Source organism: Cavia porcellus, unplaced genomic scaffold (assembly GCF_034190915.1).
Source record: "Cavia porcellus strain 051 isolate PalLab524CR breed Dunkin Hartley unplaced genomic scaffold, mCavPor4.1 scaffold_7, whole genome shotgun sequence".
NCBI lineage: Eukaryota > Metazoa > Chordata > Mammalia > Rodentia > Caviidae > Cavia > Cavia porcellus.
This window is the reverse complement of record NW_026947490.1, coordinates 15,453,811-15,479,005: the sequence shown is the minus strand read 5'-3', so window position 1 is coordinate 15,479,005 and position 25,195 is coordinate 15,453,811. Positions and strand designations below refer to the sequence as shown.

Here is a 25,195-nt window from a genome sequence, read left to right as displayed (position 1 = left end):
TGGGCAATCTAGTGAATCTGTCTCAAAACTAAAAACAAAAAGGGTTTGGGATGTAGGTAGCTTAGTGGGAGGCCCCAAGTCCAAGCATAAGCACCAAAACAAAAAAATTTTTTCCAAGCCCAAATGGTATTTTATAAAAGATTAATAATGTGAAGACACAGACAATATATACATACTATAACCTTTCAAAATAAAACATTTGGACTATTTCATTTTAAATTTTAATAAAATAGATAATTTCATATTACATACATTAAGTCCATCCACTCATTGTTGATAAAATTTTTAGAAATAACTTCTATAAAAAGTTTAGTATTTGATTGAGAATTAATTCATTATAACATAATTTCTACAGGTACAGAATTTTCATCAACACCCTATTCTTTAATTTTGTGAAACTTTAAAAATACAGAAAAGTACAAAAAATAAGACAAGATATCCATATACCACAATGCAGAATTAGCGAGTATCTTATTACATTTACTTGCAGAGAAATGGATATTTATATAAAAAGATGAAGCCCCTCCCCACCCCCACCCTCTCTCATTCCTATCCCTTCTCCATTCTTCACAGACCAACATCAAGTTTGGTCTGTATCCTTCCAATTCACTTCAAAAACATTTACATATGTATGTGAATCCATTAGCAATATAAAGTGTTGAACTGTATCAAGGAAACTCATAGAATTCAAATTTACAAAGTCATTGTACTATATGCATCCTTCTCCAACTTTCCCTCTCAACATTTTTCAGGTGTTTCCATCAACATGTGGCTTTGATCTGTTACATTTTTATAGATGTGTAATATTCCATAAGATATTTGAATTGTTTCCAGTATCCAGCTATTACAAATTGAGCCACAGAGAAACTCCTGGTATTTCCTGAGCATACAGGCAACTACAACTAATACATATTTTTGAGTTTGTTACAAGAAATGTTTTCCTACTCTCAAGGTCATAACCATTTTTAGTACACTGGATTTTAGTAATGGTCTTTAATTCTTGTGAGTTTTACTTTTCTGTGTAACCCATGCTCTACTCTGTACCCTCAAATTACCTTCAAACAGGTCTTTAAATTATTTCCTTACCTCCCAACGCCATCTTTCATATTCTATATTTGAATAAATGCACAGGTCTTTCTGGAATATCTTCTACCTAGCACAAAGGCTTATTACTTTGTTTTTTCCTTTGTAATACTTAAAACTTATTTTTCCGATACGATGAAGATCTCCATATTTATGCTGAGTGTAGTAACAGGCCTCTATATTTTCTGTCCCTGATTTTAGGGAAATGCATCTGCAGTATTACTTCTGACATTTTTTTTCATTTGGAGTGAGCAGTCTTTTCATCATACAAATGTCTTTTTCTTCAGTATGAACTGTTGGTGTCCTATAAAATTTTAGCATTTATTTTAAAGTTCACTTCACTCAGGATACTTTGCTTCAAAATAGTTCTGATTCACTGCGAGATACAAATTCCTGGTGCATATTTTCTCATTTTGAAGCTATTTACAGGTCTTAATGAGTATGAATTTTCTGGTGTCTAATGTGGTGTGACTTCTGGCTAAAAGCTTTTCCACATTCACTACATTGATAAGGCTTCTTACCTGTGTGTATTCTTAAATGCAGGGCTAGGGTTGAGAACTGTGAGAAAGCTTTCCCACATTCATTACAACCGTAGGGCTTCTCACCTGTATGGCTTCTCACATGTACAGTGAGAGAAGAACTCTGAGAGAAGGCTTTCCCACATACATTGCATTCATAAGGTTTATCACCTGAATGAATCCTCACATGTACAATGAGTGATGTTCTTTGAGAAAAGGCTTTTCCACATTCATTACATTCATAAGGTTTCTCTCCAGTGTGAATATTTTGATGTTTTATGAGGTACTTCTTCTGGCCAAAAGCTGTTCCACATTCATTACATTTAAAGGGTTTCTCTCCAATATGAATTTTCTCATGCTCAGTAAGATTTGATTTGCCACTAAAGGTTTTCCCACACTGTTTACATATGAAGGGCTTCTCTCCTGTGTGTGTTCTCTGGTGTCTGATGAGGTTTGACTTCTGAATGAAAGCTTTCCCACAATCTTTGCACTCAAAAGGTTTCTCTCCAGTGTGAATTTTCTGATGAGTAAGGAGGTTCTCCTTCTGGCTAAAGGATTTTCCACAATCATTACATTCAAAAAGCTTCTCTCCAGTATGGGTGTTCTGGTGTTTAATAACATACTGCTTTTGGCTAAAGGCTTTCCCACATTCATTACATTCAAAAGGTTTCTCTCTGTTATGAAAATTCTCGTGTTCAGTAAGACTGGATTTTTGGCTGAAGATTTTCCCACATACTTTACAGGCCAAGGGGCTTTCCCCACCATTTCTCTGCTGACCGAGGTGTGACATCTGAATGGAAGCTTTCCCACATTCACAAGATTTCTCTCCAGTATAAATTTTTTGATGAATGAGGATTTACTTTTGACTGAAGATATTTCAACATTTCTTACATTTATAAAACTTCTCTGTGTATGATCTATCAAATGCAAAATAAGGGATAAAGTTAAGAGATAATTTTATCACACATAGCACATTCAAAGCTTTCTCTTCAGAATAAAATTCTAATATTCAATGATAATATGTTATAGTGACCGGTTTTTCTTGAGCATGAACTTTCTGCTGCTCAATGAGATCTTTCATCAAGCTAATGGCTTTTTAATATTCCTTAGAAATACAGGGTATCTCTTCAGCATGAATGGTTTCAATGAGACATGTGAATAAACGTTTACCCACATTCAGTAAATTCATAGATTTCTCTCCAGTGAGGAATGCTTTGCTGTCAAATAGAATACAAAGGATTTCCACATTGACTTTCAAGGGGGCTATAATCACAGTGAATAAGCTCTAGTAGATGATTTCCAAATTAATAAAATTGATAATACTTTTCTACACAGCTTCCCTCATAATTCAGTCTAAATTAACTTTTGAAATTAAAATTTCAAAAAGGTGCTGCCTTAAGAGAAATAATGTTTATGAGAAAAGGAATTATTTTTCTAATTTTTTTATATTCACTGTTTTCTCCCGACACACTTTATTGGAGATGGATGTAACTTGCCTCACAAGTCTTGATGTTGCTTTATCTGCTCATTATCTTCTCAGAATTATTCTACAACAGAGTACAAAAAAACCATCATTTAAAGGAATTAATGTATAAAGAGCTCAAGTGGTACATTCAACAATCATTTAACAATCATTACTGCTACCTGTGAATTTCTTACTTGAAATAAAATTTCAGATTTCAGAATCCATGACTCATATTTCCCAACTAAATTTGGAAGGGGCTGAGGATTTAGCTGAGTGGTTTAAGTGCCTGCCTGGTAAGTACAAGGTCATGAGTTCGATCCTCGGTACCAAAAAAAAAAAAGACAACTAAATTTGGAGAAGAAAATCTTTGCAGATGAATTTGAGGTGCAAAAAAATTTTTAACGTTCTAAGTTTACAAAGGACAAAGTTCATATCTGGGTTTGGTGGTATACAACTGTAATCTCAGTACCTTAGGTAGCTGAGACAGAAGGATCTTAAAATTTGAGCCTAAGCCAGGTATGGTGGTGCATGCCTGGGCTACATATTAAGTTCAAGGCCAATCTGAATGATTACTAAGACCCTATAGTAATCCAGGCATGGGGGTTCATGCCTATAATTCCAGTTCCCTGAGAGGCCGATACTGGACCCAGCCTGGGTAATTTAGCATCTTAGTTGTCTCAAAATAAATGAAAAGGCTGGAGATGGACAGTGTGAATGAATAGCGGATGTACATCAGGATAAAGACCCTGAGTTCTAGCCTTAGTACCCTCCCACATCCCATTAAAAAGGAAAGGGAAAATGCACAAACTCACACAAAGCAGGATGTATTAGAAAGATCACTACACAGATCCAGGTGTGGTGGCACACACCTGTAATCCCAGCTCTCTGGAGGTTGAGGCAAAAGGTTCACTGCAAGTTTAAGGTCAGCCTGGGCTATAAAGTAAATTCAAGGCCAGCCTGAACTACATAGTGGGAAAAAAAAAAAAAAAACCTACACAACAATTTTACAATAAGAAAAATGAACTGTAAGATTTCCAGTGTATAGTAAAACATTATTTGTTCTTGTTTTTTTTTTTTTGGTCTTTTTCGTTTTTATCAGTACCAGGGATTGAACTCACGACTGCCTGCTTGCAAGGCAGGCGCTTATGCCGCTGAGCTAAATCCCCAGCCCCAGTAAAACATTATTTGAATATTCACTTTATTTATTCATTTATTTATTGGTACTGGGGATCAAACTCACAACCTTATGCTTGCCAGGCAGGCACTTCTGCTGCTGAGCTAAATCCCTTGAAAGGCCCTTCAATCTCACTTTATGTTAAGACTTTGTAAAAGATGCCAAAGTCAAAAAAAGGGGGGAAGGGGGGTGCCTGGGGATTTAGCTCAGAGGCATAAGCGCCTGACTTGCAAGCAGGCAGTCGTGAGTTCAATCCCCTGTACTGATAAAAACGAAAAAGACCAAAAAAAAAAAAAAAAAAAGATGCCAAAGCAACCAAGCTGATTTGCATAAAGAAAAAAATAAAAAGTTCCCACACAAAAACAGAAAAAAGAAATGAAGGGAATCAACTATCTCAAATTGACTCCAGATAATAGCTGGAAAACATGATGTAAGAAACAACTGTAGCTGGGTATGGTGGCTTATGGTCACTCCAGCACTCAGGGAAGCCGAGGCAAGAGGATCGTTGCGAGTTCAAGACCAGCCTGGGATACAAAGTGAGCTCAAGGTCAGTCTGAACTGCATATTTGTCTCAAATAGACTAAAAAAAAAAAAAAAAAAAAAAAAAAAAAAAAAAAAAGAAAGAAAGAAAGAAAGAAACAACTAGGCCAAAAAGCTCCATACACAGGATATCCACCAAATGACAGGGAAGAGCTGCTATACTGAAATCAATGGAATTGTCTAGATACAAACATGGTTGGAATTTCAACACCACTTTGTAGAGAAGGCCAAAAACTATCCACGGAGGTATACATACCTATGAGAAGGATATATATAAGGATCTTTGTCTGAAGAAATCCCACAACAAAGCTAGGATGCTCCTCTATGATAAAACCTTTACTTGTACTTAATTTCATTGGCCAAAACAAAGGACCAGATCATGGCTGAATTCAAAGGCAGTATAACTTTTTCAGGGGAGCAAATGACTGATCATTTTACTTTTACCTACTGAAGCTTTCCATGTAAGAGTTCCCAACCACCTTCAGTGAGCCATGGTTAAATATAGCGTTGCAGCAAATATTCCACACACATTTGAGGAACGCCATTAAAATGGAAGGCAGGGCCTTTCCAAGAAGCAGGCTATGCCATGTGCATTGGAAAGAGCCTCAGCCAGAAAAGAAACCATGCCTTCTTGTAAAGCAGACTCTGTCACTCTAATGGATAAAGGACTTAGCCAGAAAAGAAACCACACCTTCCTGTAAGCCAGGCGGTGCACGGGCTTAAAAAGCAAAAGAACACGGACGTACATGCCCTTAATTCTAGCATCAAAAGGATGAACAAAAGCATTGTGAGCTCTAAGTCAGGCTAAAGAAGGTATTTACCAGTGAAAGAGTATAAAATCTGTAAGAAGTATAAGAAAGTTTCCACAGTAATTAGGACTATGCAGATGATGGGAAAGCTGAGGTAGGCTGTATTGCTATTATCAGGAACAGGGTCTCTGCTGGCATACTGGCACATGCCTGTAATCCTAGCATTTGAAAGGTTAAAGTAGGATGACAGCCATGAGTTTGAGGCCACTCTCAGCTATATATTGAGTTAAAGGCCAGTCCAGACCACACAGTGAGACCTTTTCTCAAAAACCACCACCACCACCAAAACACAAAATAAACAAAAAGCAGGGTCTCTTTACTCCGAAATATTTTTTATATTATCTAACTCTAGCAAGCTTAGGCATGGCCAGTAGATATATTGATACAATACCATCACAAAGGGGAAGTATCATTTTTTGGTGGAAGTTTTAGTAACAAATGAATATAACAAGGAAATGCAATAACTGAGTCTCAGAGAGCTGAAGGCTAAGAAGGCAGGAAAACTCAAAGTTCAAGTCCAGATTGGGCAATTAGCAAGACTGCCCTGAAATACAAGAAGTGACAGAGGGTTCAGCGAAGCAGTGCATACCTATACCTGTAATTACAGGACTTGGATGTCTAAAGCAGGAGGACTGCTGTGAGTTAAAGGCTACCCTGGGCAACCCAGTGAAACCCTGTCTCAAAAAACAAAACAAAGTGATAAAGATGTAGCACAGTATAAAAGCCCTGGGTTCATGTTCTGGAAAAAGGAAAAAATACCAACTAGGGCAAATTTATTTAAAGAACCAACAATGAGAACCTGCTTCAAAAGTCATGAATCCCAATGGCATGTCTGCACTTTTTAGGCCAGACATGATGGCATCCACTTATAGCACACAAAGAGGCTGAGGCAGAAAGAAGCTGTGAGTTTGAGGCCAGCCTGTACTACAGTAGCAAGATCCTGCCTCAAAAAAATGAACACTGGGAAGTGTGAGGTCCTGAGCTTGATTCTCAGTACCAAATGCAACAGCAAAACACACTTTTCAGTATACAAGTGCTCAAAAATCTCACCTCTAAAGGAACTTTTCTCTCAGGATGCTACTGGAAAATGTCAACCATCAAAATTAGTAGCCAGAAAAGGGAATAGACACACAGAATTCCAAGGAAGAGGATACAACTAAGAAAACAGACCAGAGGATCTCCAAAGTAGAACCTGATTATGAGGTCTGAGTACAGCCACCAGTCCAGATGGAGCACTATAAAAATTTTAGTAAAATACTTACTTCAGCAGCACAAAAATTCCAGTAACATCTACAGGGTAGGGGAAAAAAACAAAAAAATGCAAGAGATTTCTCAATGCCATTAACTATGTACATAGTACGGAGAAGGTTTTTACTACAAGGGAATTTGTGCAAAATACAGACAAACCACACAAATAAGTCAAAGAATGACAAATATTAGTTCTATGAAAATTGTTAAGACGTGTACTTCGGGGACTAGGGAATTAGCTCAGTGGCATAAGCACCTGACTGTCAAGTGTGAGGTCTCGAGTTCGATACCTGGTACCAAGGGGGGGGGGGGCATGTAAACTTTTGTACATTAAGCATGCTACTTAGAGCTCTAAGTCTTAAAAATGCATGGGCAATTGCTTAGGTTGCCTGTTTTCACATCCATCTTACTTGGAAGGATATCAGATTTAGGCATTATTTAATTCTTCAGATAGAATGAAGTTAATCATTTCAAGAAAAACTGACATAATACATTAACATTAATAAAATCTGAGAAATTGAACAAAAAGTGTAATTTCAGAAAATTATTATCCTCTTCCATGTAGTTGCTAACTTCTCAAAGAAGTTTTAGCTAAATACTGTAAGCCACTCATCCTGCAACCCCAACACTCAGGAAAATTGATATTAACATATGAGGAAAATTGGTGATATTAGCATATATGACAGGCATGATGGTGCACACCCATCTTAGCACTCAGGAAGCTGAGGCAGGAGGCCAGCCTGAAGTACATAGTGAAAAAGTTTTCATATTGCCTAATAAAATGTGTCAACTTCTGAAAGCCCAATACTATGAACCAATGTTTTTCAAATAAACAATAAACAGCTGGGCATGGTGCCACACTCCTGTAATCCCAGCACTCGGGAAGCAGGAGGATCACTGCAAGTTCGAGACCAACCTGGGCCACAAAGTGGGCCCAAGGCTAGCCAAAACTGCATAGTAAGACCCTGTCTCAAAGACAAAATAATAATAATAAATGTTGATTTATTTTTACACTGATACACAGAAACAAAAATCATACACTGGAGAGATTTTATGTGATTTTTTTTATTAGTACAGAGACTGAACCCATGACCTTGCGCTTGCTAGGTAGGCGCTTCCCCTCCTGAGCTAATCCCTAGCTGATGTGATGTTTTGATACTTTATCTGAATTGTGTAAAATTTTAAAGACTGGGGATGTGGTTCAATGACAGAATGCTTGTGCAGCATATATGAGGACCATGGACTTAATTTCAGAACCACAAAATAAGTAGGGTTAAACATATCTACTGTCCTCAAAGTTCTGTCATTTTTCATGGTGAAACACTGCAAATCCTTTTCTCTAGCTTTTAGAAATACACAATATTATCATCACATGTAGTTACCATACTATAGCAGAACTTTATGCTTCCAGGGAATTTTTTGGGGGGTGGGGAGAAGAGAGACTCTGAAGACAGTGCTGGGATTACAGGTATAATTTGGCTCTCCTGTGGATTTTCAAAACATTTAAGACAGAGCAATGGATGTTATACAAAAATATACTTTACCAAAAACAAGTGATACTGGAGTTTGAACCCAGGCAGGGTCTTAGCACTGGATACATTTCCAATCCTTTCCTTATTTTAAGATAGAATCTCTAAGTCAAGTTGTCCAGGGTGAGCTAAAATTTGCAATCATTCTGCTTTAGCCTCTCAGACTGCTGGATTACAGTATGGATGATGACAACTAGCTTTAAAAAAATTGTTTCAGTCAGGTACACACAGTGGAACATGCTTGCAGTTGGAGAACTTGATAATTTGAGGCAGGACTCCCACCAATTTGAAGCCAGCCTGAACTATATATATATAGCAAGCAAAACGTGGTCTCCAAAAAATTTTTCTTTTGGAGTACAGTTTCAAATTCCATGGGTTGGTTTAAAAGCTTACCATTTGTCCAATGTTATAATACCAAAAGAATACTCATAATCATTTGAATAAACTATTAAAATACTTCTCCCAGCCAGATGTGAGATGTAGTGGCACATGTGTAGTGTGCCACTACACTGAGAGACTAAGGCAGGAAGATCAGAAGCTCAAACCTATCTCAAATCTAGCCTGGGTAACCTAGCAACTGAAGTGGGAACCTACTTTAAAAAAAAAAAAAAAAAAGGCTGTGAAAAAGTCCTGAGCTCATTCCCTGTACCAGGACAAATTCCCAAACTTTTCATTTTTATAGCTACACAGAAAACTGTGTCCTGCGTGAATCTAGATGTTCTCTATATAATTCAATCAAAACAGCATCACAAAAATAAAAGTCCAGCTGCCTATTAAACAAGACAGTGAAGATATTAAAAATGTGTAAAACATTTTCACTCTTCCCATGGTTTTTTTTTTTTTTTGCACCTGGGATCAAACTCACAACCCTACTCTTTCTAGGTAGGCACTTATAATGCTGAGCTAAAACCCTGGCTCTCTCATGTATTTTTTTTTTAATTTTGGAAAGTTATTTTAATTTAGAAATGTTATGTTTATATATATATAATTATTTTTAGGTAAATCAATTTTTTAAAGAATCAATTTTTAAAGTATGATAAATATTCCTATATCCCACAAACCAAAAATCTTTGGGTTAATCAGCTTTTTAAAAATATAAAGTGACTTCTGCCAGGTGTGGTAGCACAAACGTAGAATCCCACACTTAGAAGGCTGAAGCAAAAGGACTGGCATGAGATGGAGGTCAACCTGAACTACATTGTGCATTAAAGGCCAGCCTGAATAACATAGGAAAACCTGCCTCAAAAAAATAAAACAAAAAGCTTTTAATTTATACATAAAGTTGACTTCTAATGGGTACACGATTTCTTTCTGTGGGGATGAAATGCTCTGGCACTTAATACACACGATTTCTTTCTGTGGGGATGAAATGCTCTGGCACTTAATACTTTCTGTTTCCTTACTATGAGTATGGTACAGGTCCACACTCTAGGAATATATAGTATTAAATTAAATGGCAATCACTAATTATTTTTTTCATGCCTAGATCTTGTAACCTGAGCAACTACTTCAAAGATAACAATATGTAATATATTAACTAGTGTTAATTTCCTATTTTTTTGAAATTCTGTATCATTTCCATTTGTTTTTAAAATTAAAAAATGGAATATAAAAAATTAAATGGCAAAATCCCCCACTCTCATCAAGCTTATATTCAAATGGACAAAAGATAACAGGCAGATGGTTTGTTAGAAAATTCTAAGTGTTATAGAAAAATTCAGTTTAAATTTTCTTTTTTGAGGGGGGCACCAGAGATTGAACTCACAGCCTGGTGCTTACCAGGCAGGTGCTTCTACTGCTGAGCTAAATTCCTGGCCTACAGAGTTTCAATTTTAAATAGGGTGATGTGCTGGGCGTGGTGGCACATGCCTGTAATCCCAGCAGTTGGAAGGCTGAAACAGGAGGATTGCTTTGAGGTCAAGGCCAGCCTGTGATACAAAGTGAGTTGAAGGTCAAACTGAACTGCATATTGAGATCCTGTCTCAACAAGACCAAATAAAATCCAGTGATGCCTGAGAAGTTGAGAACTACATGAGACATGAAGAAAACAGAATGACCCTTACAGTATCTGAAGGAAAAGTATTGTCAGCAGAAGTATCCACTAAGCATGCTAAGTGTATAATCTGTGAATCAAATTCTATATATCATGCTCCTCATGTCCTTCCTTAGGTGAGCCTAGCCTAATTTCTTCCTATCTTTTAACCTTTGTAGGATCTACAGATTCTCCTGGAAGGAGTTCCAAGAACATTATTAAAAGACTTTGTTCGCTAACTGTGACTGTTTGTAAATCCCTTTCTCTAAATTTCTACTCACAATCATGTTCATTTTTTCTAAAGTAAATGTTTTACATTCAATGTTTTAAATCCAAATTTGTATGTAACGAAGTCTTTTAATATCCAAAGTATAACCTGAAATTTTCTGGACTGCACCAAGGGCTCTTTTTTTCCCCCTTGAATGACTGACAGCAAAACATACTGCAGGCAATATCAAGAGGAGAAAAATGGGGGCTGGGGATTTAGCTCAGCGGCATAAGTGCCTGCCCTGCAAGCAGGCAGTCGTGAGTTCAATCCCCGGTACCGATAAAAAAAAAAAAAGGAAAAAGACAAAAAAAAAAAAAATTGTAGATTATTGTCATTTATGAAGAGATAAATATAAGTAAAATTCCTGCTTATTTAAGCCAGTACTCAATTAAAAAACTAATTTTTTTAAGTTTAATGTTTGAGACTTCACCTGCTTTGGATTAATTTATGTTTTCAGAATTTTGGTATTGTAACTAGAAAGTCACAGTAATGATGAAGACATCCTTGACTGAACTCCAGTGACAGGTCAGGGTTTGTGAATGAATCTCAGGAATATCAAGAAACTGATCCCCTCACACTTGGGGCAGCCAGACTCTGGGGCAGGGGGTCAGATGCACTGATGGCAACCTCTTACCAGACACCCTGAGTGTTGGCCAGAAACCTAGATTTTCTGCATGTTTGATCCCTGGTACCGACAAAAACAAAAACAAAAAGACAAAAAAAAAAAAAAAAAAAAAGAGGAGAAAAATGTGAGGGAAACACAAGGATAGGGAGAGTACAAAGTTTACATTCAAAAGAAGACAAAAAGCATATGCAAAGTCTAAACCTTGACTGAATACTGGAAACCAAAAACAGGTGCAGCAACATGAGCCCATAATCCCAGCACTTGGTGGGTGAATAAATTTTAGTCCTGCCCAGGTAGCTGAACAAGACCCTGTCTCAATATTTTAAAATGTCTAGGACTATAGTTCAGTGGCACAGTGCTTACTTATCCTATGTGAGGCCTTCTGTTCAATCCCTAGTACTATAAAAAAGGAACTATTTCTGTAATAGTAATAGATTAAGAGCATACAATAGATTGTCTACACAAAAAACTACAAAAATAAAATATAAATCTTCCCTTTAAAAGGTTATAGCATAGATTCTAGACATCAAAAAAAGGTAAAATTAACAAGAACACTTTTAATGAAAAGTGAATTCAGGGCATGGTACCCCACACCTGTATCACAGCACTCTGGAAGCTGAGGGAGGATTGCCATGGCCAGCCTAGGCTATATAAGCAACTTCAAAACCTGTCTACACTACAAGCAAGACCTTGTCTCAAAACACCAAAAATAAACTGGGCATGGGGGTACACACCTGTAATTCCAGCACTTGGGAGGCTGTTGGAGAGGAGGCCACCCTGAGCTAAAGTAATGAGTTCAAGGGCAGCTTGAACCACATAGGGAGACCTTTTGCCTCAAACAAACAATTCAAATTTAAATGATTAACAAGACCTGAATTACAGCACTTCATAATCAAAGGAAAGTATTAGGATGGGTGTGGTATAGTACTCCTGGAGCATCCTAACAGTATTTTCTGTTTAGAGACAAGGTCTTGCTATGCAGTTCCAGCTGGCCTTAAACTCACTCCATAGCCCAGGTTGGCCTCAAATTCATGACGAGGAAATGGGCCTTCCTCAGCTTCCCGAGTACTGCTATGCAGACATGTACCACCCCAGCCAGCCTGGATCCTGAGATTAAACCCAGCTTGGGAAATGGGCAAGTCCCTGTCCTAAAATTAAAAGTGCTTGAGATGCAGCTCCACAAGAAAATAAGCCTTGTGTTCAACTGACAGAACACTACCCAACACACACACACACACACACACACACACACAGAAGAAAAATATCCACATTTATATCTGCATGTTTTATAGTCTTTTTTTTGAACTGGGGATCAAACTCAGGAGCTCATGCTTGCCAGGCAGGCACTGTGCCTCTGAGCTATATCCCCAGCCATACAGTCTTGGGAGTAGAGTAAAATCTTTTTAAATGTTTGACAGTAATCATAGTACCATGAGAAAAGAAATAGCTTAGATATATCCTAAAACTGGTTCATGTGCTCTCTGGATCTGGGAACAAAGGGATGAAACCTCTAATCCGGGGTATTTTGTTTGTTTTGTTTTTGTCTTTTTTTCATCTTTATTGGTACCAGGGATCGAACTCACGACTGCCTGCTTGCAAGGCAGGTACTTATGCTGCTGAGCTAAATCCCCAGCCCCTTTGTTTTGTTTTTTAAAGACAGGGTTTTATTGTGTAGGTCAGGTTTGCCTCAAACTCATGGTGATACTCCTGCCTCACTCTCCCAAAGTGGTGGGACTATAAGACATGTGCCATCACACCTGGTAAGATTTCTAATTTGGGAAAGAGACTGCAGCAGTCTCACATCTTCAGGAGATAAGATTCAAACCCTATACAATGTTTTTCCTATATAGATGTGCCCATTATACTTTATGAATTATGCATAATAAGCTATCAAAATAACAGGTTTTGAGAAAAGGGTTTTACTATATAGTTCAGGTTGGCCTTTTTTTTTTTCTTTTTGAGACAGGGTATCTCTATGCAGTTCAGGTTGGCCTTGAGCTCACTTTGTAGCCTAGGCTGGTCTCGAATTCACACTGATACTCCTGCCTCAGCCTCCCAAGTGCTGGGATTACAGGCATGTGCCACTACATCCAGTACAAAGGTTTTTAATATTTTTTAATGCTTCTGGGTAGTTTCCCCCCAAAACTGCACTTGTCCCCCCTTACTCTTCAGACCTTTTTTTCAAGTATTGCTTTCTGGAAGAGATTATTCCTTGACCAACTTACTTTAAATCATAACCTGGAGGGGCTGGGGATTTAGCTCAGTGGCATAAGCATCTGCTTGACAAGCATGAAGTCATGAGTTCAATTAAAAAAAAAATCATAACCTGGGGGATGAGGTTATAGTGGTAAAGCATGATCAAGACCCTGTTTTCTGCTGCTGGGTATTTAGCTCAGCAGCATAAGCACCTGCCTTGCAAATGCTCAGTTGTAAGCTCGATCCCTGATACCAAAAAAAAAAAAAAAAAAAAAAAGATGCTGGGCGCTGGGTTCAATCCCCTGTACTGACTCCCAATTAAAAAAAAAAAAATTAAAATTAAATTAACCCAGGTCCTCAGTACATCCAAATGGTCCTCAGTATAGCAGTTTTTCTTGCTTTTTTCCCATAGCACTGTCACTACTTGATGAAACACGTTACTTATTATCTACACCATTCCCTAATGACAATAGCTTTTAGGAGAGAAATTTTTGACTATCTTAATCACTGACATTTACTTAGTACAAAAAATAGTAACTAAAATCTAGCACTCAGTAACTTACCTAGTGGTAGAAATGTAAACTGGTTAGTTTTGAGAGCAATGTCCCTGTTTCAATCATACTTTTTCTACGAGTAAATCATCATGTAGTCTTGTCTGTGTACCTCCACAAATCAATATAAATAAGAATTCACAGGGGGCTGGGGATTTAGCTCAGCGGCATAAGCGCCTGCCTTGCAAGCAGGCAGTCATGAGTTCGATCCCCGGTACCAATAAAAAGGAAAAAGACAAAAAAAAAAAAAAAAAAAAAAAGAAAAGAAGTCGGGGCTGGGGATTTAGCTCAGCGGCATAAGCGCCTGCCTTGCAAGCAGGCAGTCATGAGTTCGATCCCCGGTACCAATAAAAAGGAAAAAGACAAAAAAAAAAAACAAAAAAAAAAAAACAATTCACACTTACGTCTCCAATTGCCAGTCTAGAAACTACCTAAATGTCCATGGAGACAAGTCTAATAATGTGGTAAGAGAATTTTTAGGGGGAAAAAAGGTCACATACACTATAGAACAGTACACAATAGAACAACAGTACTATTTGTATGAAAATGTGCAAGAAGGATTTATATAAAAATAGCATATTTGTGGCAAATACATAATATATGCTTGTTTATATATAGACCATCTAATGATGGATATGTGAGAAACTCTTCAGAGTCACTACCATTGGAAAGGAACCACAGGACAAAGGTTAAAAGTCATATATGAAGTCATGCACTAAAAAACAAAGGTATTAAAAACACTCATATAATGAAGGCATCCAACTGCCACCATCATAGGTTGACAAGATCAATGTTAAGTCTCTTTCCATCCCGCCATCCTTTTATATCTGCTAAAGATATATAATCATGGGTTTATAAGGCCCAGTGACCATGATTTAACCTCATAACTCACATCACTCTTTAAGCCCTGCTCTTGACAAGCAACTACCACTATACTTTCTCAAGCACTGTCCCCAGGCAGGTAGCCACAACTCTTTTTCCCCAAACTCTCCCCCTCCTCTCACAGCCATACTTTACACTCATGACCCTATAAAGCTTGGTCTGAGATCATATAGGTCTGGTCTAAGTGGAAGGGGAGACCTCCTCAGGTTTCTTCTAAATAAACCTGTCCAGACTGGTGAGCTCACAACTTTGTTTTTTCTTCCTTTTTTCCTAACATATCATTCATCAAAAATAGCAAAAAGGCACCAGTGAAAGAAGGAAATGAAAAATGGTAGATTTGCTGATCAAAAGGGGAGGTAGGTAAGTATGCAAACATGAAATATAATTCTGAGGGCCTTAACCACTCAAAGAATGAGGCCAGGTACCAAGTAATACAAAGGAATCTAAGTATCAGATGGTATGAAAAGATTTAAGACCTATAAAAGATAACACATGAGGAAAAGAGACTATACATAAGGAGACATGAAACTGGATATGAAACAGAAGGAAAACAATCAAAAGAGTAGTAAAAATAAAGTACAAAGTGTTAACATCAAGATACAGATGACAGGGATACATAACCCTTCAGAATCAGATGAAAGAAGCACAATATAGAGGCTAGGGATACAGCTCAGTGGCACAGGCATTTGCCTGGCAAGTGCAAGGTTCTGAGTTCTATTCCCAGGACCAAAAACCAAGTAAGTACTTCCTGAGGGTAGTGGCTCAAGTCTGTAATTCCAGCTGCTCGGGAGGCTAGAAGTTTTCAACTAGTGCATGGGCAATTTAGTAACTCTGTCTCAAAGGGCAAAGAGCTGAGCGTGGTAGTATATGGCCGTATAATAGCACCCAGGAGGCTGAGACAGAAGGATCACAGTGAGTTTGAGGCCAGCCTGATCTAAAAAGGGAGACCCTGTCCCCCACCAAAAAGAAGCTCCAAATACTTCCAAAACACACAAAAACTTAAAGGGCAAAGAGCTGGCGATGTATAAAGCTTAGCTCATAAGAGCAACTGAGGGCAGGAGTACGGGTCTAAGCTGGTGGCTGGCACAGCAACAGATACCTAGTAGGCCCTCAGTAAGTCTTGCTGTATGAATAAAGGGGAAAAAAAAGCTTAGCCTTCACTAGATCCAATCTCCAGTATTAAAAAATACTAAAATGGAGGCTGGGGATTTAGCTCAGCGGCATAGGCACCTGCCTTGCAAGCAGGCAGTCGTTGAGTTCGATCCCCGGTACCGATAAAAAGGAAAAAAAAAAAAAAATGTAAAAAAAATAAAATAAAATAAAACTAAAATGTGTAGAGTATTGTAACAGAAATAAATCATGTCTGGAACTGTCACCGGGATATCTGTGAAATTCATACCAAGTGAAAAGACTAGGGCCTATAAGGCAATGTCCCCAAAATTAGTTTAGAGATATCACAACTGAACATCTACACAAGCCTAGTTGTCGTTTACTCACCTAGACAGACCTTTTTCCACTTCTTTCTTTACCATCCAGTTTGGCTTCTTCAATGTAAGAACATATCCAGTTTGGTCTCTTTAAAACCTCCTACTGGGGTAAATGACACAGCACTAAACTGTTACTGCTGTGACCAAAGTATTTTAGAACTCAGGATGAGCCCTCTGGGGCCCCTGGGTCTTCTGAAAGATGAGAAAGATATACTTTCCAGAGATGCACAAAGAAGTGGCCTGTGAAAAAGAAAAACCAATTTTTTTAAATCTTGTGATTAAAGCACGCAAGTATATAGGCAAAAGACTTTGAACATTTTTTTTTTTTTTTTGAGACAGGGTCTTACTGCCTGGCTGAGAACTCATGGTGATCCTCTTGCCTCAGCCTACCACATGCTAGGATCACAGGTGTGTGCCACCTCAATCTGGATACCTAGGGCTTTTTGATTCCTAAATTTTAATGTTGTTGAGGCAAGGGGTCTCTGTATAATTTAGGCTTGCCTAGAACTTACAATGTAGCCCAGGCTCCTCTACAACTCATGGCAATCCTCCCACCTTAGCCTCCTGAAGGCTGGGATTACAAGTGTGCCCCACTCCTGGCTGAGTCCCACACTGAGTCATTTAAAGTCTCCATACAATCAGAAATATGGAAAGAGTATTAGCTCCCAGAATTTTACTTAAATAGAAAAATCTACTCATGCTTCACATGACAGGTTGCAATTTTTCTCTAGTGCCACACTCCTGCCTAGGTTTCTGGTTTTGTCCTATTGATTTTTACTATAGCCCTTATTCATATATCTTTGACCAAAGCAACAAATGCCTATCTTCTAGAATTAAGCCCTTTCGGAAAATTGCAACCAAGTCTAATAATACAATAAAACTAAAGACATGAAAAAGGGGGGGGGCAGACTGGGAAAAGTATGGCTTGACAAGTACTTGGGAATAGGCTCCAGAGAAACCAAATTTAGCAACTTCTAGAAGTGAACATGTTCTACATGGTAAGTATGGTAAAAAATTTAGGTTAGAAATCACAGGACGAGTCCTTTGCTGGAACTCTAGAGGAGGCACGTGAGATATGACATGCAGAATGCTACTAGGAAAACCATTCTCATACAAACACGTAAGTACTGCATGCTGATCAACTGTGACACTGGAACTCCAGTCTCATACAAATATAACACTAATAATTTGTCATATATGATACTATACAAAAAACAATGAAAATGGGCAATGTAGGCTGGTCCGAAGGTAGTGAGTTATCTCAATTGATTGTTCACAGTCAGTACAGATTGAACTCCTTGTTCTACTCTTTCCCCCTTCTCACTACTGTACTTGACTAGTCTTAAAAATAAATAAATAAATAAATAAATAAATAAAAAGAAAATGGGCAATGTAGTTTCTCAACAGTTATTTGAAAAATACCACCACAAAGCAGCTGAAAACAAACAGCCTAACAAAAATCAATTTAAAACAACACTTTTAAGATAAGGAATGAAAAGAACTTAAAGAGAAACAGAAATTAAGTAATTTGGTTGCCTAAAAGGAAGAAGAGCAAGAATGGATGTCTTATCCAGCACCTTATTTTTATCCCAGTTAAATTGGGGAAGTGGGAGTTGAGACAGGGTCTATGTAAATTCTGGTTGTCTATGAATTTGTGGCAGTCTGCCTGCCTGTCTCCAGAGGGCTGAGATTACAAGTGTGTACAACCATCTCTTCTGGTGTGCATCTGGGGCATAGAAAGTCTTGAAGCTTTTTGCTTCTATTAGCACCACAGACTCAGCCAGCATGGACAACCTATATCTACGTGGGTTATCATAATTATGCATCTGACCAAAAAGCCAGCATTTTATGGAATATCCAAACAATGAAAGCATCTCCATTAGTCAAAATACAGGGATGACCCCTGCTTATCATTTACAAGAATTACAAATGCTGGGGCTGGGGATTTAGCTCAGCGGCATAAACACCTGCCTTGCAAGCAGGCAGTCATGAGTTCGATCCCTGGTACCGATAAAAAAAAAAAAAAAAAAAAGAATTACAAATGCTAACTCAAAGTTAAACTGGGAATAAAGAATTCGTAAGAAATATTTAAAACCTGTTTGAAGCAAATCTAATTCTCCAGAGGAATCAGAAGGAAATCTGAATCAAATGTTATTCCTGCCACTAGGGAGGCTGAGGTAAGAGGACACTGAGTTCAAGCCCAACCTAGGCAACATAGTGAGATGCTACCTCAAAATAAAAAACTAAGATAAAATATGTATTATATACATGGGTAGGAATACAAAGATGTTCCTCTCCTCTAAATTATTTTATAAGTTTAATATAATTTCAATAGAAAGTTTTTGTTTTCTGGAACCAGATAAACTGATCCTAAAGTTTACATAGGAAAATGTAAAGCCAGGCCTGATAGCACATACCTATTAATCCTACACTGCTTCCTGAAACAGAAAGATAGCAAGCTGGAGCCTACTCTGGCTAAACAACTTAGGGTTTAAAATCTGGGGATACTTCAGTGTGAAAGATCTAGGTTCATCTCCAGTCCAAAAAGTAAGACTAGCCAAGAAAACTGAGAATAAGCAGTAAAATCAGTTATACCAGATATTAAAAAACATAACTATAAAGGTTCAATTAAAAGATAAATATGAAGGGCCTGGGGATTTAGCTCAGCGGCATAAGCGCCTGACTTGCAAGCAGGCAGTCGTGAGTTCAATCTCCAGTACCGATAAAAAAGAAAAAGACAAAAAAGAAAAAAAGATAAAATGCCAGCTCAAAAACAGATAACCAGACTAAATAAGTACAAAAATCTACATCTTAAAATATAAAGGTAAAACTCTTTCACCTTAAAATGCTAAAGGTAAAAACCTTTAAAAAATGGTGTTGAAAGAACGAGGTAACCATGAGAAAAGAGACAACTATTTTTTTTTTTTTTAATTTTTAAGACAGTCTCTCACAGTTCAGACTGGCTTTGAAATCACTATAAAATCACTAGATAGGCCTTGAACTTGTGGCAATCCTTCTACCTCAGCCTCTGGAGCACTGGAATTACTCTTTCAATCAAAAATATAAATTCAAGGGCTGGGGATTTAGCTCCACGGCATAAGTGCCTGCTTTGCAAGCACACAGTCATGAGTTTGATCCCTGGTACTGGTTTTAAAAAAAAAAAAAAAAAAAAATATATATATATATATATATATATATATATATCCAAATATGAAACCTGGTCTGGAGATTTAACACAGTACTTCCTAGTGTAAGGCCCCATGTTCCATCCACAACACTGCAGAATGAATGAATGAATAAAAGGGGGAAGAAATAAAAGAAGAAAATAAAAGGAAAGGAAGGAAGGAAGAAAGAAAAATAAAGCCTGTATCAAATGCTGGTTGGAGTATACACTGGTGTAACCACTGTGGAAATCAGTGTGGAGATTCTTCAAAAAACTAGGACTAGACATTTCATTTGACCCAGCTATGCCCTTCTTGGTATCTTCCCAAAAGAATTAAAAGCATCATATCACAGGGATAAATATGCAGTCTTAGTTATAGTGATAGTTTGCAACAGTCAAATCTTGAAAACAGCCCAAAATGCTCATTAACTGGTTAATGCATAAAGATGTGTTTTTTTAACAATGCAGTACTACTCTGCTGTAAATAAGGATTCGCTCAAGACATTTCTAGGTAAATGGATGCACCTTGAGACTATTCTCTTAAGTGAAATAATACTGCATTGTTTCTCAGGTGCGAGAAACCTAAATTCTAAGGACCAAAATCATAGGTATTGTGACATAGGAAAAAAAATGTTCCAATAGGAAGGAGAACAAGGGAGGAGGGGGGAGGGGAGAAGAAAAAGGAAAAAACAATGAAAACTGTCTACTCTCACATAAATTTCTCTTAATAAAAAAAGGGATAATGTAAAACAAAACAAAACAAAAAAAACACCCTTCCTGATTCTACATGGCTTAGAGAACTATAAAAATTTTGAAACACAAAAATCTGGGGTGTGGAGGGGAGTTGTGCAGCTTATTTTACATACACTGTCTTTTAAAACATGACAATTCCCAGAAGATACTATAGAAAGCAGAAAACACAGTTCTCAGACAACATACATGACCCTTGCGTTATGAATTAAACCTACACTCATATTCTTATTTATGCCTTTGGTAAAAAAAAATTAACCCACACTCGGGAGGCTAAAGTAAGAGGACCACTGAGTTTGAGGCCAGCCTGGGCTATGAAAGTGAGTTCAAGGTCAGTCTAAACTGTCAAGCCAGACTGCCTCAAAAAGAAAACTAAAAAGAGAAAAATCCAAATATTCAACACTACATTCTAATGCTAATGTTATGGGGGAAAGGAACTAATGCATATTGCTAGTGGGAGTGTTATGTACTTACCCAGTGGGTAATTCCACTTGGGAGAAATCTATTTTAGAGATACTCCTGCTTAAGTACAAAATGTCACAGGTAAATTATTCAATAAGGAGGTAGGCAGAAAGGAGATGAGGTAAACTATAATTCCAAAAGTGTGTTCTAAAAATACTGTAACTTCAGGACACAAAATTACTGAATACTATCCATTATCTCTACTCTGGGCTCACAGCACTTTTAAGGATATGATATAGGGCTTTTTTTGTTTGGTACCGGGAATTGAACAAGACCATGTGCTCGCTAGGCAGGCACTTGATGCCCCTGAACTAAATCCCCAGGCCTTAAAGATACAATTAAATCCATAAATTAACTTACTGATAAGGTAGAGGGCAGCAACCAACAGAGAATCAGATTCAAGGAGTTTAAAGAACATTTTTAAGGAAAACTTTTTAGTCACCCATCTTAACTGCTTTTTCTTCTGTAAATGGACATGGTCTTTCACTTGCAAATTGAGTCCTCCCACTCTATAAATTCACATTCCCTATTTCCGACAGATTCCCTGCTCGAAATCAAAAAGATCCTCTTGATGGCAAACAATCTATTTTCTCAGTGTGTACTTCAAGTGAGGAATCCTAAAATTCTTTTGTGTAGAATAGTTAAGACTCTATTCAATGGGCTGAGTTGAGGTATCCACTTTCTTTTAGAGGGAACTCCTCAGAACCCAGCATGCATTTTCAATGACAGCTAAAGATTGGAAACAACCCAAACATTCAACAGGGGAACTATAGTACATCTAACACAATGGCTCTCACTACAATTAAAAAAATAAAAAGCTCACAAGGGATGTCCTCAGGACACAAATGTTTAGTGAAGAAAGTAAACTATACTACTTCTTTGCACCTTTTTTACATAAAGGTGCAAAGAAGAAGTATAGTAAATAGATACCAGTGGCCAACCAAACACCTAATGGGTAAACAAGAAATAAAAAACCCCAATAAACTGTACTTATATGGTACAAAAAATGATTGCAAGAGAAAGGCAGAATGAGGTATTTCTGTAAGATGTATTTTACATTACTTGCTTTTAAAAAGTAGTCAAATTCAGGGGCGGGGGATTTAGCTCAGCGGTGTAAGTGTCTGCCTTGCAAGCAGGTAGTCTTGAGTTCGATCCCTGGTACCGATAAAAAACGAAAAAGACCAAAAAAAAAAAAAAAATAAGTACTCAAATTCATTTTTAAAGAAATAGTGCCTTGTCAGGTGTGGCACATGCCTGTAATGCCAGCACTCTGGAAGGCGAGACAAGCACACTGCAATTTTAAATCCAGCCTTGGCTCAATTTAAGTGAGATCCTGTCTAAAAATTAAAAAAAGTAAAAAACAGCTGAGGATATATATGGCACAGTGCAAAAGCTCTGGGTTCGATCCCAACAAAGTGTCCCCTTAATTTAAATAACTTGATCACATAATTCTGATATAAAAAATGTATTACAAGTGACCTTAGAACAAAGAACTTTGATATATATCTTTAGTGAGATGCAAAGATAAAAAAAGTTAAACCGCTGGGCGTGGTGGGGCATTGCTGTAATCCCAGCACACGGGGGGGCCGCTGAGGCAGGAGGATTATTTTGAGTTCCAGACCAGTCTGGGCTATAAAGTGAGTCCAAGGCCAGCCTGAACTGCATAGGATAGGGACCTTGTATCAAACACACACACACACACACACACACACACACAAAAGTTAAACATACTAAATATGTTAAAGAAAATTTAAACATGATATAGTGTGTTTATGGTTTCTACTATCAAAACAGTATTATTTTGGTAACTATTCTTTCTCTACTACAAAAAATAAGCATTGATACTAACATGTGTCTCAAAGTTTTAATTACAAGGCACAATAAAGAACTAAGAAAATAGACAAAACACACTCTACAGCTGTATATTGCTATACTACATAGCTATACGCAGAGCGTATTGAAGCCATCTATTACTGACAGACATGAACTTATTCGGGTTTTTTGTTTTGTTTTCCTGTTTGGTGCTGGGGATTGAACCCAGGGCTCCGGGTTTACTCAATCATTAAAGCTACATTCCCAGACCTTTGTTGTTTTTTTAATTTCTTTTTGTTGTTCTGTTGAGACAAGGTCTTGCTATGTAACTCAGACTGGCCCTGAACTATGTTTTCCAGGTTCGTCTCAAACACAAGGCAATCTCAAAAGCTTGGCAATCCTGCCTCACCATACCAAGCCCCTGTTTTTAATTTTATTTTTAGACAGGGTGTCACTAAATTACCAAACCAGCCTCAAACTTGCCATACTGTTATTGCCTCTCATGTGGCTAGGATTACAAGCCTGCACCACAAACTCAGTTTCAGTATTTTTCTATGCCAAATATTGCTACGAAAAGCAATCTTGTACTATACTGATTCAGTATATGTAGATACATTTGTAGTTTTAAAAATGTGAGTTAAAGTAACTGTGATTATCATGGATACTGTGTTACCTTTCCCTTCATAAGCTTCCCCCAGCCAATAACGATAGTATTTTACTTTTTGAGGTTTTGTATTTATTTTCTTCTTTTCGCTTTTTGAGACGAGTCTCTATGTAGCTCAGGCTGACCTGAACTTCTGGCGACCATTCTGCCTCAGTCTCTTCAGTGCTGTGATTACAAGTGTGCATCATCACAAAGTGTTGGAGAACTGAGACACCGATTACTTCCTTTTTTGTATGTTCACTGCCTATAGCTGCTTGTCTTTTTCCGTGTTAGTAAAATCAGCTTATGTAGTTCCCCTTTCAAAGCATCACATTAATAAATTAATTCTCTGGTACAATTCTTTATGTACCATAGTATTTCTATTTAAATTTATACCACTTAGTATTTTAAAGATTTTTCTAGAATAATTTTACACATTTCTTAAATTTGCATCTTTTTAATGCTATTGTAGATAGTACTTTTCTTCAATTTTATCATGTTAACTGCTTGCTGCTTGTCAATTTGAGGCTATTGATTTGTAGATCTTAACTTAGTACCAACTATTTAACTCTTTATTATGCAAAGCTTTGCGGAAACAGGACTGCAGGTGATGTCTTTAGAAAAACCATCCAAACAAAGTTCTCTCCATTATGTTACAAAATTCACATACCAAGAATACCTCCATTTATTAAGGTGTTTGGACTTTTAGTCCAGAACCATAGATAAAAGCTGTCACCAACGAAGTTTTCTTAAAAAAAAAAAAAAAATGAGGTTAACGATTTCTAACCCACAGTCCCTGGCTCTAATCCAGGGATACTGCTTCTCAAAAAGAAAAGCTATTTACTACGGGAATTTGCCTAGCAGCTCTTTTTTTAACTAAAGATTTGAGGGTTTAAAACAGGAAGCAGATATCACATAACAAAAAATACCTTTGAAATACTGCTTTAAAAATATTAAATCAAAGTGACTTGCACTCTAACTCAATAAAAGAAGAAGGGGATTTTACCATTTAAAAACATTGTTTTAAACTTATTCAATACTTGCTTTTTACCCGTTTCGGATTTTCCAAGTAAAATACTCTAGAAGATGGCACCGTTATAATTACCAGCACTTTCGCCAAGGGAAACGAGACTCATACGGTACCTCAATGTTGGGTCTCCACGTCTTCTTCTTAGGTGCAACCACACATAATCTTAAGACAGTTTCACATTCGCTCAACAATTCCAAAGAACAGATCAAACTTTACGGTCAAAGTCAGGGTCACTCACGCTCAAGCCTCCTCAGACCCCCACCTCCGCCCCATTCGTAGGCCAGACGTTTTTAAACCCACTCCCCACACGCGCGCCGCGTCCCTACAAATTAAGAATCCTCCCCTTCAACCTCCCCAGCCCGACAGACCCAAGACACCCAGATCCCACCTCCTACTTTCGCGCCACGTGTACCTAGAGGCCGTACCGACCCGCGGACAAAGACCAAAATGTCCACTCCGCGCGTTGCGCCTGCGCACTATGAGGGAGAGCGAGCAGTCCCAGAAGTCTCCGCGACACGGCCCAGCACGTTCGCCCTGACCAGCCTAGACGTGTTACCCGCTACAGTACCCGCAACGCCGCTTTTCTTACCTTGGACTACATTTCCCTTCAGGCACCGCGGACAGTTATATCTCCCCCCACGCAAACTAGGTAGCTTCCTCCTGTGAATTTGTGGGTCTTGCTGTGAGTGGTCCTTATTGGACTCAAGTAAACTTAAACTGTTAGGTTATTTGGAGCGAGGACTTCCTCTTCAATACCTCCCTGGTGCGATCTCAAAACAGGCCAATCTCGGACTCAGCCATCTTGTCCGACTACTTGGCTTTGAACTACGTCTCCCAGAGTTCATAGCGGCCCGACGTTACAGCTCCAGACGTCGTGGCGAGAACAGTAGCTCCACAAGGACCCTTAGGCTACTAAAGGAGGCAGAAG

General features: G+C 37.9%; 2 protein-coding genes across 14 annotated transcripts in view; one reads left to right on the top strand and one right to left on the bottom strand.

Moving 5' to 3' along the window:
* Positions 1–207: 207 nt before the first annotated feature.
* Znf146 (zinc finger protein 146) lies at positions 208–25,009 on the bottom strand. 4 transcript variants are annotated; one of them, XM_063252165.1, is made up of 4 exons: positions 24,857–25,009; positions 16,418–16,647; positions 3,098–3,148; positions 208–2,518 (listed from the first exon to the last, which is right to left on the bottom strand). In XM_063252165.1, exon 4 carries the CDS (start codon positions 2,389–2,391, stop codon positions 1,516–1,518), a length of 876 nt encoding a protein of 291 aa, XP_063108235.1. In that variant the 5' UTR covers positions 2,392–2,518; positions 3,098–3,148; positions 16,418–16,647; positions 24,857–25,009; the 3' UTR covers positions 208–1,515. The 4 variants fall into 4 exon arrangements, with proteins under 4 accessions (XP_063108235.1, XP_063108237.1, XP_063108234.1 ...); XM_063252167.1 differs by lacking the exon at positions 24,857–25,009 and adding an exon at positions 24,680–24,809; XM_063252164.1 differs by lacking the exon at positions 24,857–25,009 and adding an exon at positions 24,656–24,797.
* Positions 25,009–25,195, top strand: part of Znf565 (zinc finger protein 565) — a 32,663-nt gene continuing 32,476 nt past the window's right edge. For 5 of the 10 annotated variants that reach the window (XM_063252132.1, XM_063252134.1, XM_023564015.2 and 2 more), the window contains exon 1: positions 25,009–25,195. The gene's annotated coding sequence lies outside the window, so the exon portion shown is untranslated. The other 5 variants (XM_063252133.1, XM_063252129.1, XM_063252126.1 and 2 more) reach the window with 4 other exon arrangements.